Source organism: Aythya fuligula, chromosome 8 (genome assembly GCF_009819795.1).
Source record: "Aythya fuligula isolate bAytFul2 chromosome 8, bAytFul2.pri, whole genome shotgun sequence".
Classification (NCBI taxonomy): Eukaryota; Metazoa; Chordata; class Aves; order Anseriformes; family Anatidae; genus Aythya; species Aythya fuligula.
Genome location: NC_045566.1, coordinates 309,727 through 326,882, shown reverse-complemented (window position 1 = coordinate 326,882; position 17,156 = coordinate 309,727). Strand labels below are relative to the sequence as shown.

The window sequence follows — 17,156 nt, the reverse complement described above, 5'->3', positions numbered from 1 at the left end:
TTATTCTGAACCACATGCTGCCACAGGCCCAGCAGCAGTTCCACCACAGACTGCATGGGCCAGTGGAGTTACACGTAACACCAGTGAAAGCAAAAGGCTCAGGCTTTCCTCATTTACATTGTAAATGAGTTACAACTGCTCTGATTTAACATTTCCCAACATCTTTTCAAAGTTCTGAGAACACACTGAAGTGTGGTCAGCACCAAGCCTGGCTCTGCATGGTGAGTGCTCCACAGCAGCCACCCCTGCGCACAGCACCCGCCGAGACGGGGCCGCTTCCCACTCCTGCGGCAACACCCCGATGCCCCGCACCAGATCAAACGACCGACGTGCTCAAGTGTCCTGCACACACCAATGAAGACGCAACCTCATCTCACAGGAAAGAGTTTACAGTTTAAAAAGCCAAATAACTCACATAAAAATGCACAGAGAGGAGATACAATCAAGCACATACACTCAGATGTACATTTGTAGTCCTACAGTAACACACACAGAGCACCTATCCTTAGCTGTCACTCATATCAGGTAGCAAAGGCAAGGGGTGTCTGGGGAGGATGGGAAGTTCCCCACTGCAATATTTTTCTGGATTTTGGAAATAGCAAGCGTGGCAGCTGTGGAACAATCCTTGTGATTTAGGTCTTCATAACTACAAAGGAGTGCTGTTCCCCGGGCTGGCATACACTTGATAATTTGAGCTGTCTGCTGCACACTGAGAAGCTGCTGTAGGAGAATGTGACAGACAGTTGTACTCGCAAAGTAAAATGAAGGAGTGAGTATCCTGAAGGGCACAAATCTAGTAGATGTGTAAATGTTGCAGAAAACAGCACTGAAGAAGCTGCAGAAAAAGCTCAGAGGACAGTTTCTTCCTTGTCCTGGGGCCCTATGGAGGGCACAACAGCTGCATCCAGGTTTACAGCATCCTAGGAAATGATGAGAAAAATGTTAGCTTTACAGAAAATAGGCTAAACTGAGGTACAGAGATACCACTGTAAGACACTTCGTGCAGCTAGATGCCAGAGCAACCAGAGAAGCCTGCTGCTGCTACTGGTGTGCAGCACAGAGCTCACGGGCAGTAACAGCAGCAGTGGTGACACTGAGGCCGCTCCACACCACCAGCAGCACTGGGAGCAGGAGTGGTGCTGCTGAGAGCCAGGAACACAGGGCACTGGGCATGGCTGGAGGGCCGAGAAGACATGGGGCTGCAAGCTTTAGCACCATGGTGAAGGTACATGCAACAGGGCTTCAGGAACAGGTAAGCACACAGAAGCTGCCATGCAGAAGGATTTGCCATCCTGTACCACAGCTATCAGTGGCAGATTCTTAAGGGGAGCATAAGAAAGCAGCAGTGAAAATGTAAGACATCCTCTGCTCCCAACACTGCTCCCAGCAGCCACGAGCCTGGGGATGTGAAAAGGAACATGCCAGCAGCAGACCCAGGCAGGACTCACCTCACAGCAGCTCCCATCCGTGGCAGCAGCTCCCGCATCTGGGCTTCCTCGCATGGGACTTTCCTTCCTCTGCTCCTGAGCGCCGGAGTCACCCTGTGTGTCTTCTGAAACACCCTCAGCCTTTCCTTTCTGGGCACTTTCACTGAAGCCAGACTCTTTCCCTTCGATATGTGCTCCCGCCTGCACCGTCTCTCCCTGGACTGCTGGCCCCTCTGCCACTGCCACCCCCATCCTGCTCTGTCCCCCTGCCCCTGCTCTTGTCCCCCTCTCCCATGCCCCCACCCCATCACCCATCCAGCCGTCCCCAGCCACCGCCACCTCCAGCCCCACCGCTCCCCCCACCGGCTCCGGTCCCCCCCCGTTCTCTGCCTTCCTCACTGCAGTGCCAGCTGCCTCCCCAGCTCTGCTCTCACACAGCCCCTCTGAGGGCAGTGCTGGTTCCTCCACCACCTCCTCACCAGGAGTTCTCCCCGCTCCCAGCACCACCCCATCCTGACCTGTAGCACACTCCCTCAATCCCTGCTCTGCAGCTTCCAGCTCCCATGGACCTGCCACTCCTCCCATGACTCCTCCACCTCCTATCTCAGCTCCATCTATCTCTGCAGATAGTCCCATCACTGGCCCATCAAGATTTTCTTCCATTACTCCATCTGCCTTTGCTTTGCTGCCCAAAGATGGGTTTTCAAGCAAAAGTGCTTCTGCTGAACCCTCCTCATCTTCTGCTGTTGCTGTCTGCTCCAACAAAGATGACCCTTCACTTGCAGGATCCCTTCCAGCCTCCACCAGAGCCCCTAATCCAGATGCTGCTTGTAACACTGGACCCTTGCGTGCATCCACAGACTCCTCCACCACCTCCTCTGCTCTTGGGAGAGATCTCTCTTCCACTTCTGGTGGTCTGTCAGTCTCAGACGTTGCTATTCCTATGGCAGCATCCTTCATCTCTGCCTTCTCTTCCCCTGAAGCTTTCAGTTGGGTGAACTCATTTGGCTTTAGTTCTTCCCTGCCTGTGCAAACTTCGGTATCCCCTAATGTTTCCCTGAGAGCCACACGTTTCTCCACAGCCTCCTCCCCTTCAGAAATAGCTTCCTCTACAGCCTCCGCTCCTTCAAGGCCAGCCACTCCCGTAATCTCTTCTTCTGCCAAGTTTGCATCCTCCACAGCCTCCTCTCCCTCACATACAGCATCCTCCACAATGCCCTTCCCTGCAAAACGTCCCTCCTCCGCAGCCTCCTCTGCCTCAGACATGGTGTCACTCACTGCCTCCTTCAATAGGGGCTCTGCCACCCCCACTGCCTTCTCCACCCCAGAGGCCTTCTCCATGGCCTCCCCGCCTCCAGAGAGCTCCCCAGCTCCCTCACCACACCCAGACACTGCCCCGTCTGCCTCCCTGCGTGCCAGCCCCCCCACTCCTGCTGATTCCTCTCCCTTGCTCCCTGGCTCCTGCAGTGCTCCCACGCTCTCCATCACCCTCGTCACAGCTTTCTGCCCCCCAGCTACCACTTCTGCTCCAGGCACTCCCTTCCCTGTCTCCTTTTCCTTGGCATCTCCTTCTGCCGTGGCCCCCCCTGCAGGTGCTACTCTTTCCACAGCCAGCTGACCCGCTGTTGGCACCACGGCCACCACCTCTCCCTTGGGCAGCACATCTCCTGCCCGGGCCGCTCCCCGTCTTGCCCCGTCAGCGTGAGAATCTCCCTCCTCAGCTACACGGCCTTCCTCCACCAGTGCTTGTCTCTGCCCTGCCACCTGCTTTCCTCGTGCCTCTTGTTCTGCTGCCTTCTGCACATCAGGTGCTCTTGTTCCTTCTGCCAAGAAAGCTCCATCTGGTGCTAGTAAGACACAATTGAAACATTGGTTTTACTGAGAGCTGAGTTAATGTTAAGGCTGGTTTACAGGGTTAAAAACATTATTTCTCGCAAGCAATGAAGGGACATCAGCATGGTGGCAAGAAAGAGACTTGTCATGCTGCTTCTTACCATGCACCTGAGCTCTGACTAGGTTTCTGGTGCTGCCATTCTGGCATCTGCCATGATAAATTTAGGCAAAAATGTCGATGCATGACTGGCTTTCAGTTCTGAAAGTTCTGCCTGCCCTTTCCTACTCCTTTCTCTCTCTCCCCCCCAGCCCACCTGCCTTGCAGAGAGCTTGTGTGTACACAAAATAGCTGCAAGCTTGACAATAACACTCAAAATTCAGAAATAGGTGGTAAACTGCTCATATAAAATATGCATACATGGGAAGAAGAACACACAGCTGTTCATGCAGAGTAATGCTTCCCATGCATTCTGTAATTATACCTGGGGAATAATACAGGGCCTTTTCCTACACCCTGAGAATTTACCAGCAATGTTCCTCACTGAATTTGGTGCTCCAGGGCCTGTCCCTGGGCAGGCACCTCCAGCAGGCTGCATTGCTGTACCCTTGTTTTGCACAAACACAGCAGGTTCTTATTTAGAAAATGGGAGGTTTTGTGCCAGTGAAGAGAGCAAGGAGCAATGTCCTTCCCAAGCTACCCTTTTGCAAACTGGGCAAAGGCTCTCTTGCCCCAAATCATCTCACGCGGTTTGACTTATTTGATGCTCCTGCACTACTGCTGTACTCCAAAATCATTGCTTTTTGCTGTCTGCTTGGGCATGTACCCATGCAACAAAACCCCATCTCTGGAACAGCAGCCAAAGAGGACTCCAGGTGACCAACAGGCCAAGAGGACAATATTTGTCTCTCATCTCTGCCAGCAGAAGAGTGGAGCCCATGTCTGGTTTCCCACAACCCTTCCACTGGCCTTACTTACTCCCCGCTGCCCCCATCCCTTCCTGCCCTTCAGGGCTGGATGTGACCACTCACTAGGTAGGTCAGCTGCAAAGGAGCACAGAAGGTGCACAAGGCAGCTCAAGCAGCTGCAGACAGTAAGGGAGCGGAATAAAGGACAGGCTGAGAAGAAATTTTACTGAGAGAGAATGGAGACCATGAAAGGAGAGAAGAGAGCACAGAAAGCTGATTCCTCCCACCAGACCATGCATCACCTGACCAGTAGACCACACTTCAAAATTAATAACTCCATATTACATGTTGCAATATGAGAAGTCATGCCTTCCTGCAAAAGCACCTTGCACCAGGTGTATTGCTTACATGTACTACTAGTTTCCTGCCCTGTAAATTTACACTTCTGCTACTAGGAGGTCTGCTAGAAAAGAATTGGTTGCTTAGAAGTAAGTACAATAAGACTGACTGACCTAGCAGCTAGTCTCATTCAAATTGTCCACCCACCTCTGCCATGAAGCGACAAATAGCCTTCCAGAATCTGCTCTGGAGGATGCATCTGTCCCTATTTAAGAATATATTTAACCCATGGAAATACTGTCTTGCCTCAACACATTTACTTGTAGAGGTCTTCCGTGAATCGCTGTGTCTTCTAGGTGTCATGTATTCAAGCCACGTGTAATTACATTTAACTGAATGTTCCCTCCATCAATATATTAAGAAAAACAGTTATCAGTTCTTCTGAGACTGGAGAAAAAGCACCTGTTTTTTTTTTACACATGTACCTGTGTATTTGGAATTTAATCTGTCTGCTGCTTCAGAATCAATGAAGAGTTCCACATGGAGTGGGAGAGGTCTTGTTCCCACAGTCTTCCTTGCCACAAACTTGCATTATTCTCTTCCCAAGTCCTTGCTTCTCCCCTGCCAGTGCACACCCTGTGATCTCTCACTTTTTTCCTATGAGGTTGTGTTTTTTTTTGTTTGTTTTTGTTTGTTTTGTACACTGTTGATTCTTTTTATTTGGCCACATATGTTACTTTTCTTCTTTTTTTTATTTTATTTTTATTTTTTCTTCTCCTTCCTCCTGTGGTTTCTCCCACTTCCTGCTTACAACTATCCTTCCCAATGAGAACCCTGCACCCACACAGCTCTGAAGAGAAGCATGAGAAAATTTTTAAAAGACCATTTCAGTTGATGTTACATAAAGAACTTGCTCGGCATTAAGGCCTTTTTGCCTGCACCACAGGTCCTAAAACGTATTGATGGCTTCACTACTGCTTTGACATTGCAACTACCCGAATTACTAAGATCTGCGTAGCAAGGAACCATGAAAGATGGTCAGGGAAGTTCACAGGAGATCACTGACAAGGTTGCTCCTGGGACCCAAGATCCTGACAAAGGTTTCTGAGCAATAGCACACAGCCTGTTTGATTCATTCTGCTGTTCCAATGCTGAAGAGAAGATAAGAAGCTTTCCACTCCAGGACGTCCCTTTGCTGGCTCAGGCTGATGTCCAGGCAACACTTCCTTCAGACTCAATGAAATACCAAATTCTTTGCTAGCTGTTGTGCACATTGTTTTGCTTTGACCTGGTTATGGGCCTGAAGTCTGACTACTTGGAAGTTCAAATTCTTTCCAGTTTTCTGTCTATGTAATACTTGACAAAAGAGAAACTGACAGTCTATCAAAACACAGAGCCCAGGGAAGGATGAGAAATACTGATCACAGGAATTCTCTCATGGGCTCAGCAATATCTCCTTGTCACATAGAGCACAGCAAGATCAGAAGATGCACAGCAGGAACCCAACCCAGGTATTTCCATACTTCTGAGAGATCGTGTCATGCCACTGTTTATGATTTGCACAGACTCACTCTAGTGGAGCATTTTGCACCACTTGCTTCCTTCAGCATACATGAATTACTGCGATAATTTATTTCTGCACTGTTAATGACAGAATTGTTTTGGAGAAACCCTGTCAGGAGCAGAGCACAATTGGTCTCATCAGGGCAAAACAGAAACAGAAACAGTGTCCTATCAATCTCATGCAAACAGATGCTGGAAAGCTAATGAGAATGACCAGCCTCATGGAGAAGTTCATGTGAAAAAAACAGAAGCCCAAGAATGGACTGAGAACGAGTTTTGACACAGCAGAGGACTGAGTGCTTTCAGCTCTCCTGGTGTCTCTGCAGGCTCTTAGCCCTCAGCGTTTTGGAGGGCTGGAGTAGTGGAAGTTGGAATCACATGGCATATTGTTAACTATAAACATCCTTAAATTTTGCAATTTGAATCTTTATCATGTTTGCCACTGTACTAAGTGCCTAGAAGAAGCTAAGATTCCCACGTGAGGTTTGTTACCCCACAATGTATCTTTCAACATGCTAATTATATCTCAAAAAAGGGGATTATTTTTTTCCTTTATTTCTCTAGACAAAGCTTCTCGGCAATTCCTTATTTGCTATAAAATTCACCTATACAACTCTTATGTGGACACGGAAAAAGCCTTCTTCAGTTTAGGATTGCAAACTCCTATCTGTATTTTTTATGATTCAACAATTTTTCTTTTTCTTCCTCTCCCCTACTTGATCTGGTCTACCCCTGAATCTCTGGTAGTCTTCTGGCAGCAGAGATGATACAGGGCTTGGCTAAGAATGCTGTTTATATATATCTACATATGTAAATGCTGCTACCGTGTAACATTTGGACATTCTATCTATACTTGATAGAGGGACTCTGTTGAAACCTAGAGCCATAAAACCAAGTGCACTGAATGTAAACATATAAGAATTTATGCTAAGAACAATGTTATCGTTTTATGCTAACTCAGCCTGAAATTACTATCCTTTACACATTCATTTGATCTCTCTTTGCTTTTGTATTACCATGTAATTTCCTGTTCTGTATGTTTTCAGAGTTCTTTCTTCTTCACCGGTCCTTACTCAACTCATCTGAGTCTAGTGGTGAAGCTGCTTACATTCAAGTTCCTTTCATGCAAGTGAAGAGAGGGGTTCTAGAAGCAAACATCTTTGAAGACTTCAGCATTATTCAATGATTAGTATGCTAATGTCTTTACCGACTCAATTCTGAATGCATAACAAAGCAAAAGCAATGCACGAGACAGTCAAAGTAACCCAGCAGCAACAGATTTGTCAAGCATTAAGCTTCAGCGTTTGAAGAGTTTATTCCACACATAGCTGTCTTAGATCTATGCATTGCAGTGAACAGAAAGCAATAGAAACAGAACAAAAAAACTCGAAACAAAAGAAAAGCATTATACATTCCACTGCTAATGGAGCGTGGAGAAAGACAATTAGAAATTTAATCTGCTATGGCTTGTGCCTCTCCTTCTTTATGTAAACACCAGTGCAGGTGACCATTCTGTTATACTGCCTGATTTAACAACATCCAGGAATTTTCTTCCATAACCTAAATGACACTGTAAAGCAAGGGCTTATATTTTTCCCCTTCCTCAAATATAATAATGCAGACATTGTTTATATGGCTAACCGTCTTTTACGTGCCCGTTATCTATAAAGGTAAAGTTGAAACCACAAGATGCCCATTTTATCAGAAAATTGAGGTGTCACACAACTAACAGATCTGCTCCTTGCCAACAAATCCATGACAGAGTGAAGCAAAACAACTATGGAACTACTGATGTAGTTTTGATCCTCATCTGCTGCACCATGATTCACATAGCATTTTTTTGGTGTTCTTTTTGAATCTAGCATTTGGGGCAATTGCTGCAAGTTAGAGCACAGGAAGCTCCACACTGATATGCAAAAGAACTTCTTCACGGTGAGGGTGACAGAGCATTGGAACAGGCTGCCTAGGGAGGTTGTGGAGTCTCCTTCTCTGGAGATATTCAAGGCCTGTCTGAACACCTACCTGGGCAGCCTGCTCTGAGGAACCTGCTGTGGCAGGGGGGTTGGACCCGATGATCTTTCGAGGTCCCTTCCAACCCCTACCGTTCTGTGATTTCCACATTATAAAGAAAATTCCCCAGTCTGGCACACTGATTCTCGTATAAGCAATGAATTATTTTTGGATTTTATAGTAATATCATGATATGTGAAACCTAACTTGTGAAGTAAAAAAAAAAAAAAAAAAAAAAAGAATAGCCAAAGCCTTACACTGGAAACACTAGAAAAGAAACAAGCGAAAAAAAAAAAAAAAATGAGGTTACATTCTGGTTATTTAGCTCACAGAAATATAGAGTATTTCGGTAGCTTGAAAATAGTCCAGCAACTGCATTCCCCTTGCTGCACCGTGACTTAGGATAAAGGCAAATACAGCTACAGTTGCATTCACAGATCACATCACAGTTCTGCAGGGGGACTGTACTCACCACTTCCTTCGTCACTTTGAGGAAATTCTTCATTTCTATTCTCCAGTTCCATCATATTATTTTCCAAAGGCACTAGAACGTCTTTCTCCCCACTGTCCCTCTTGTTACTTGCATTCTTCTCCCCACCTTCCTTTATGTTACTTTCTACTGTCCCAGCCTGTCTGAGTTCCCAATTAACTTCAGGACTTTGATGCTGTATTGACGTTATGTTTTCATGAAAAATTTCAGTATCTTCCCCTGCTGGTAGGTCTTGCACTTTTGTCTTTTCTGCTTCATGTATGGCTTCCTTTTCCAGTGTAAAAGTTTCCTGGTTGTCCTCTGTTTTGAACAGTTTATTTTCCCCATTCTCACTTCTGTATTGTGCATGTGCTGTGTTATCAGATGCCTTTTTGATATCATACTCCTCTTTGCCCTTAACATTTTCTATCATCTTTTGAACATCAGAGTCATCTCCACTGCTATACTGAGCACTGGTGGATGAGAGAGAATGTGCAGACCTCCTATCTAGAAATAGAAAACACAATTTTATTTTAGTATCTATCACTAAGACATTTGTATTCATTGGCCACAGACAGATACTCGTCTGATATCAACCTCTGTATTAAACCATCTGAAGATACTGTGACAAAATTCCAGTAACAGTAATAGGAGAGCATTGCCCAAATGTATCAGTGTTAAAATCAAAGCCATTTAACATATATTTTTTTACGATAATGGAAATGAGCCTCAGTAGCTCCATCTGTCACAAAAAATACACTTTAAAAAGCCCCTGTAAATATGGCTAAGATGAGTTTTAGAATAGTTTCTTGAGCTCTGCTTGATAAAAGATTTCAACAATAGCAGCAGTCCTTCAGTGCACTCCTGCTATGGAATCATAGAATCAATTCAGGTTGGAAAAGACCTCTAAGATCATATAGTCCAACCTTTAACCTAGTACTAAAGCCCACCACTAAACCATGCTACTACTTTCTAAATCTACATGTTTCTTGAAGACCTTCAAAGATGGTATATTATCTCAGTGAATATCATAAAGATATCCAAAATCAGATGTAAAACAATCAAGTTGAATAGGAAATGAAGCTCACTGTATCCTTTAATAATACATACATGGAGCATCATTTGAAATTCATAAATGGAAAATTTGCAGGAAACAAAAAAAAAAGCAGTGATAATTCTTCAGTAACATTTAACCAAACAGTAGAGATTATCACTCTAATGGACATTGCCAGTGTCCAAAGTTCATATGGATTCAAGAAGAGATTAGTCAAAGTCAAGGAACAAAAAGCTATTTAGGCCTACTAAGTACAAGGGACCACCGTTGACTCCAGTGATTTACAGTGGTGGGAAAACACAGTGGGGAAGCAGAGCCAGAGATCTAGCAGAGTATAAAACTGAAGTTTATTCAGAATTTATGTCATTAAAAGACAGCAGTTCTGAAATGCAGGGTGTTTTGTCAGGTTTCCCAGTGACTTCTGAGATAAAAGTGCACATCCTCAGGAAGTGTAAGTGGTCATAGCTTCAAGGATATTGTTTACCATTAAGTGCTTACCTGTCCCAAGGATTTAGAGCTACTAATCTCTAACAGTGCTGGCTGGCACTATCTCAATTTATGCAACTAAACAGTTCAGTCATGTCTACTGTGAGCTGGCACATGCTTACATTGCCCCATAGGGTTAGCTTTTTTTCTGTGACAGTTAGTGGAACTGATAAGAACACAGGTAAGATAGCTATTTTTTATCAGTTCAGTAGGCACTACATGATCTTTTCTATGCAGACTCAACATACAATACTGGACATGCACAACATATAAAACATGCATCAGGTCAACTTCTCTAAGCCTCATTATAAAAATACTAACCTTGTTTGTCATCCTCCAAGTCACTGTCAGAATATCCATCACTTTCATCTCTCTCACTGACAGAGGCCTGCAGTGCCTTCTGTGATGAGTTTTCACTCTCCTTTTCATAGTCTAAATTATGTTCTTCATCATCTGGGGATGACTTTGACATTCCATTTCTTTGATCACTAGTCTGTCCTTCTTCATTAACTTCTGCTTCAAAATCTTCATCATAGTCTAAAATAAAAGAATCATACTGTGAGACAGGAAATGGAATTCACAACTACTAAAGTTCTTTTTCAGCAGACAAAGGTTAACTTCATTAATTTCCTTTTCCCTTTTCATTTGTTCACTCGTAAAAGTCATGAGAGAATCTAAAACCACAGACGGGAATAGTAAGAGCACATTATTGTAAAAAAGCATCACATTCTTCATAGATAGAGTAGCACAAATGCAATAAAGCTACTGAATGATGGACAAAGTACGATTAATACATTAAAAACAAAATAAATAAAAAAAAAAAGTTATCCATTGAGAGGACTACAAGAATTAACAGGCAAACTCAAAAATAAAATGCAAGACACTCTCTTATTACAGCAGAAAAACTCATTGCAATGAGAAAAAAATAGAAGCAATAGAAAAAAGTGTAGAAAGATAATATATGGTGGAACAAAGTAAGATAAATGACACAGCTAATTAGCAAAAAATTGCCTTACAAACTGAGTTAATTAATTAAATCCAGGCAAAGGGTGCTGCAGAGGAACATTCTGCTATCACACTATTCTAATTTGCTCATTTAGTTCCCAGATGAAATCCTAGTACAAATGACGCTTACAGCAGAATTACTATCTTTACATTAACAGGGTCTGGATTTCTTTCTAGGCTACTAGCCTGACACATAAGATAGATAACTTTGCTCAGCTCTAGAGGTAAAAGCTGTCTTCATGCATATGCATTAAAGCATCCTTTCCTTTCCAGCCAGGAGTGCACTATTTTAAATCCCAGTCACCAGAAAGAATAGTGATGTCCATGATTTCCATTTAAAATTCAGTAATTCCACCGCTACCACTAGCTCACTGCACATGCTGCAGAGAAGCAACACACCTACATCGTGATGGAAAATTGTCACTGCTGACACACCAGCTGTCCCTCTTGGCCATTATTTCTCACCTTTCACCATAATTGCTCACTTCTTTTTTCTTTCCATCAATGCTTTTAAAGTCCTGAAGTGACAGAATGCCATGGGCAGAAATGACGATTATCTGATGCAGAAGCAATTTAGCAAATAAACAATTACCCAGACAACACAGATTAAGGGAATAATTATATTTATTTTCTGTATTAAAAATCAATTGAGTTTCCAACTGCATTGTTGGAAACAAGGCCTCTTTAGGTAACTGTCAGAAAGATGCCTACCACCCTGGAAGGAAAAAGGCTTGATTAATCACAAAAGCACATCCACAAGGACTAACAAGGAAGCTGTGCAGTAGCACTGCAGAATTATGAAAGTAAAATATAGGATTAGGAAATAAAAATGAAAATCTTCTCTGAGTAACACTTACTCTGAAAAAGGCATTTTAACAAGGAGTGAGTGAAAGAACAGGCAGAGCTAGCTGTCTCTTCCTTTAGGGGCAGGCAGAGGTGTACACAAACTGATGATGAGACTGGCCTGAGGTGGCACTGGGAAATGCCACATTCTCAGCATGAAGTTTGAGCTGCTACACATCATTTTTATACCATTATTTTCAATTATTTTCATTATTTTTATACCACAAATATCATCTTTGTCCACCAAATGAAACATCCCTTGGGCAAATTTAGAGCAAGGGAAGCCTTTCTCTGGTCTTTGTTTTTAAATCTCTGTCAATAGAAACCAGGTGCAACTCAATCAAAAGGGGCAAGGTCAGCCAGGTACAGCTGTCAATGGGAGTGCTAGGTAAAGCGAAAGGATGATCATCACAGCAGGGTCAGAGCAGAGGAGGCAAGAAGGGTGAGCTGGGAAGCCAGGGACAGAGGGAACGAATGTTCAGAAGAGTGAGGAAGCTGGAGGTTAGTGGTGGTTGGCAGGTACACGGTGCTTGGGGCTGTGTGATGGAGAAGGGGAAGAGCTTTACACGAACAAAGCATCTTGCTGCTGCTGGCAACAAAGAGAGAAGACTGAGGTATTTCACCTAGCGCTCAATCTTGCTGCTGTGTGTTCCTCCCAGCTATCAGCCACTGATAACTTCACCATCCTCACCATTTTTCTCACATATGAGCTATCCTAAGAGTGGATACCACCAAGTGAGCTGGAGGCCTGCAGTCCCGCACCCTCTCCAGAATTACCCTCTCCTATTTTTCATCCCCTGCTTGTGTTTTGGAATACCGTACCATTTTTACCAGTGTCTTCCTGACTATCTTCTGTCTCATGATTTAATAGTTTTTTCCTTTCTTCTCCTCTATGCTCCTGTCCGGTCTCCATTTTCTCTTCAATGGTTTCCATACTTGCTTCATGACCTGGTAAGATGACTAACACCAAATCTTTGCTTGATTTCTGCTCAACACTGCTATCACTTGGCTCACTGTGTGCTCCACCTTTCCAGGAACCCACTTGCTTTTCCTCATAGTCCTTCTCCATCTTTCTCTTGGGAGGGGATGGCTTTTTGTCCAGACCCATTGCAATAATGCACCTACAAAAAAAAAAAAAAAAAAAAAAAAAAAGGAGAATTGGAAAGCATGGCATTTTTCTGTCAGTGAACAATGAAAAAACAGTAGACAGTGAGCTCTCCAGCTCATTACCAGTTGTGAGATCAGGCACGTATCTGCCTCCATTTCACCTCTCAGACAACAAGGATACTGATAACAACTGTCTTTGAGAAGCACCCTAAAATCCTCAAGTGCTCCACAGACACAGATGCAATTCTCCCTTGAAGGACAGTAAGGCTATCTGCACTTAAAGGTGACAACTGAAGGATAAGCAGTTTAGAATCAAAATTATCAAAAGGGTTCATTAACTTCAAGCTACACCAAGCATGATCTGCAAAGACATAATCACTGTGAAAGGCAGGCAAGCTCCAAGTCAGAGGTGTACTGGATACAGATCCTGCATTATCTGCAAGTAAAGCAGTAACACAGGTTTTATGAATATAACATTTTTTAATTTGCCTGCTGGGTCAAATAACTGTGGGTGAAGAGGGGTATTGAATTTGGATTATTTAAAAATTCTGTTCTGTTTTTTATCTAAGAGAAATACAAACATATGAAAAACAAAATGCTTTGAATGACTTGTTGAGACTGCTCCTCTCATATAAAAGGAGTGCCAAATTCCCTTTCTTATGGTTAGGAGAAACACGTAGGAGACCAGAGTTCCTACTCCGAATTTAGCATTACTTGCAGACATAATGAACAACTCTACACCACCTATGAGTGTGAGGACATTGTGCTGCATATAATAAGTTGATTCAAATCTACAGGCTGAGTGAAACTGAAACTGGGAATTTCACTCTAACTAATCTTAAGTCTCTGTGGATAATTGTATTTTCTTCATAGACACCTATGTCTTAAAAACGTTTCCTCCACCTAAAATGCTTTTCATATCTAAAGTTTAAATGTAATTCCTCTCACATTACAGCTGTTTACAAACTACTGTGAATATCCCATCATCAAGAAGTCTAGAAATCTTTTAGTTTTGCAGGCATAAAATGTAAATGTGCCAATTTCTAAGAAGAGACTTTAATTATTCCTGGTATTTTTCAGGGACCTTTGAGATACTCAGTCATAGAATCATAGAATGGCTTGGGTTGAAAGGGACCTTAAAGATCTTCTAACTCCAGCTCCCCTGCCGTAGGCAGGGATGCCACCTACTAGATTAGGTTGGCCAAGTCCCCATCGAGCCTGACCTTGAATGCCTCCAGGGATGGGGCATCCACAACTCTTGGCAACATATTCCAATGCCTCACTATCCTTAGAGTGAAGAATTTTCTCCTAATGTCTAGTCTACATCTAACCTATTTTAATTTAAGGAAGTTTAAGGAAGATTATGCTAAAATTAAAGCTTCTTGGCAAAACCAGTTGTTGCTCACAGCACCAACCTCTGTACCAAGAGAATGGAACTCTTCTCTGCACGGATTTGTTTTCAGAACATGGCTAACATTCAATACTGCCATATTCTGCAGCCAGGAGTATTACACTTTAGAGGCAGAGCTGTTTAATAATAAATGATCTTTTTATCACAATCACAAAGAAAACCCCAAAGACTACAACTTACTAAACAGCACTCTTGATATTCCTTATCGCTTCCACCAGAAACATGAAGGTGGCATGCTTATACCACTCCACGCCTATTCCTCCAAACTCTGCTGTTGATGAAGCACTGAATGCCTTCATGACAAGCTGACAGATGAAGTGATATGATGCAAATATTGTCCTTTGCTATGTGAACTCCACAGAGTGTTTGAAGAGGCAGCACAAAAGTCAGCTGACTTTGATGACATCCTTGAACGTAAGAGTTTGAAGGGTAAGCTTAATTATGCACGTTGCAAGGGGTACTCAGAAACTGACCAGGTTCTACAGAGCTGTGGAATGCCAGAAAGATTTAAAAAGAGGAAACAAGTGATAAATACTCTAAAAACTGGGCTGCTAAGACCCTGTGAAAAAAGTGCATGTGACTCCATACCTATAGCAAGGAGATGCTCCTTCCACGTTAAGAAACCCAAAGTATCCATGTCTGCCTCCCAGCCTGGAACGCTTCTGATGTTTGTACTCACAGCAAGAGCTCAACCTGTCCACTTGCATCCCATTGAGAAAAAAGGTGAGGCTGAATGGGAAACCATGGTGCCTCTTTGAGACAAACTGGAAGGTCTCTGAAACCACAGAAATGAGAGTTCAAAGAAAAAGGTTATGCTTTATGGTCAGCCCACTGCATTTCTTGCATCTCATCTACATCATTGCCAGAGCATCCAGCCCTCTGAGGTCGGGTTCTTACATTCTCAGCTGTATTAGCTGGTAAAACTCTACTCTCCTCCAAACACAACAGTCTTATCTCTTTCCAACCCAGAAGTACCAGGATGGACACACCTGCAACAAGCTAATACATCGCCAGTTTAGCCACTTGCTGCTACAGCATTAATAGAAACCAGAGACTCTCATCTCAAAAAAAATGACTTTTCCACACATATTAGTGGCTCTGGGCCTGAAGTAATATGATCTTACTCATAGCAACACTAAGCAGCTGAAAGCTACTGTTTCTGGAGTTTTTTCAAGCTACTCTGCAAGGGCACTGTTAGGCATACAAACTTAAAGAGCACTGAGGCTCCTACCCAGCTCCCTTCCAAGAGAGACTTATTTGTAGTGCCTTTAATTACAATTCATGCTATCCTTCCAAAGTAAACTGAGCACACACAAGTAGGGAGGAAGCCACACTACGCCAGCAGGTTCCCTAAGAGGTATGAATGTAGCACAGAACAACAGGAGGACACACAAAGGACACCTTCTTGCACAGCTGGGACAAAGCTGCAATGAGTATCTTTAAATCAGATCTGTGGGCACACTGCAATGCATCCACAACGCCAGTGGACAGACTGAAGTGCAGGAATCTCTGCACCATCTTCCCATATCCAGTAAAAATGCAAATGCAGACACAGTGGGTTCTGTGAGCTGGAATGAGGGGTACAGCTCTCTTTCTCATGAGTGAAAATCTCCCAGTCATTTCCTCTTCCTAATTTTCCAGAACATAGTTTGACTTTTACTGACAAGATAAACCAGTGTGAGTAACCCTTGAGATATTGATGGAGTCACATTCATATAAAAGAGATGGAAACTGGGCTCTCGCTAGGTACTTTTCTTTCTGGAATAATAAACATGCATTGATATATCATAGCAAGTCAAAAAAAGATAGCATTTATGGACAGTTTACAGCTAAAACTATTTTATTAATCATACATCTCTATACAAAATTAATCTAATCTAACAGTATTTTGATAAATCAGTTCTCTAAACTCCTTCTAACATAATTTCCAAAAGTAATTGCAACCTCAATTTCAATTATGAAACTGTAGATCCAGATTTCTCTTTGAAGGCAGATGGTGAAAAATCCTTGGATGCACATATCTTGACTGAGAACAGTTGAAATCATTTTGATATCACATCAGTATTTTAGCCAAAAAGATGTTGCCAGAATCAAAATGAACTCTTCCACTCTTTATCCTTACCTCCTTCCAACAGCTTGCCTTTGTAGACACAAAGGTTTTCTCCTCCACAGTGTTGTTGACAGACTTTGACTTCATCTTTATAATCAGCATCATCATGAGATAAATGCACACTTTTTCCTAGAAAGATCATGGTAATAAATGCATTGCTGCGTAATGAGGGCTTAGGTAATCCTCCAGAATTCTGCAGCAGAAAATACATAAAAATGCACTCAGCTTCCAACAATAACAAAAGGTGAGCACAATGATGATACACATGCTTCATAAAACTGAAGCTTTCACTCTTTTAAGACAGTCCTTGAGCTGCTTAAGCTGAAACGTGCTTTGTAGCATACAGAAGGGCAAGGAAAGATTTCAGACTGAAATGCATTGAATGGCCTGAGATTGGAGAGGCCAGCTTTAATGACCCATATAGTCCGTTCCAATCCTGTGTTCCTGTAACTTCACTTCCAGGAGGCATTCCTGGCCGGAGATCTAGTGTAACAGATGAAGTTTTTATACACTCGGGGTGCTTCATAAATCCCCCTGAAGTTCTGAATGTATCAGTGAGGACGGTAATATACCTGTACTTAGAGAAGTAGAAA

At 43.2% G+C, this 17,156-nt stretch overlaps 1 protein-coding gene across 1 annotated transcript in view; it reads right to left on the bottom strand.

Annotated features, from left to right (window-relative positions):
• Window positions 1-2: 2 nt before the first annotated feature.
• Window positions 3-17,156, bottom strand: part of ERICH3 (glutamate rich 3) — a 35,087-nt gene continuing 17,933 nt past the window's right edge. Inside the window, exons 9-15 of the mRNA XM_032192210.1 lie at window positions 16,576-16,756; window positions 15,042-15,228; window positions 12,758-13,056; window positions 10,409-10,624; window positions 8,551-9,054; window positions 1,449-3,274; window positions 3-920 (exon numbers count right to left, since the gene is read on the bottom strand). Of these exons, the coding sequence (XP_032048101.1) occupies window positions 849-920; window positions 1,449-3,274; window positions 8,551-9,054; window positions 10,409-10,624; window positions 12,758-13,056; window positions 15,042-15,228; window positions 16,576-16,756 (3,285 nt within the window). The 3' untranslated portion in view covers window positions 3-848. The remainder of the gene's footprint in view (window positions 921-1,448; window positions 3,275-8,550; window positions 9,055-10,408; window positions 10,625-12,757; window positions 13,057-15,041; window positions 15,229-16,575; window positions 16,757-17,156) is intronic.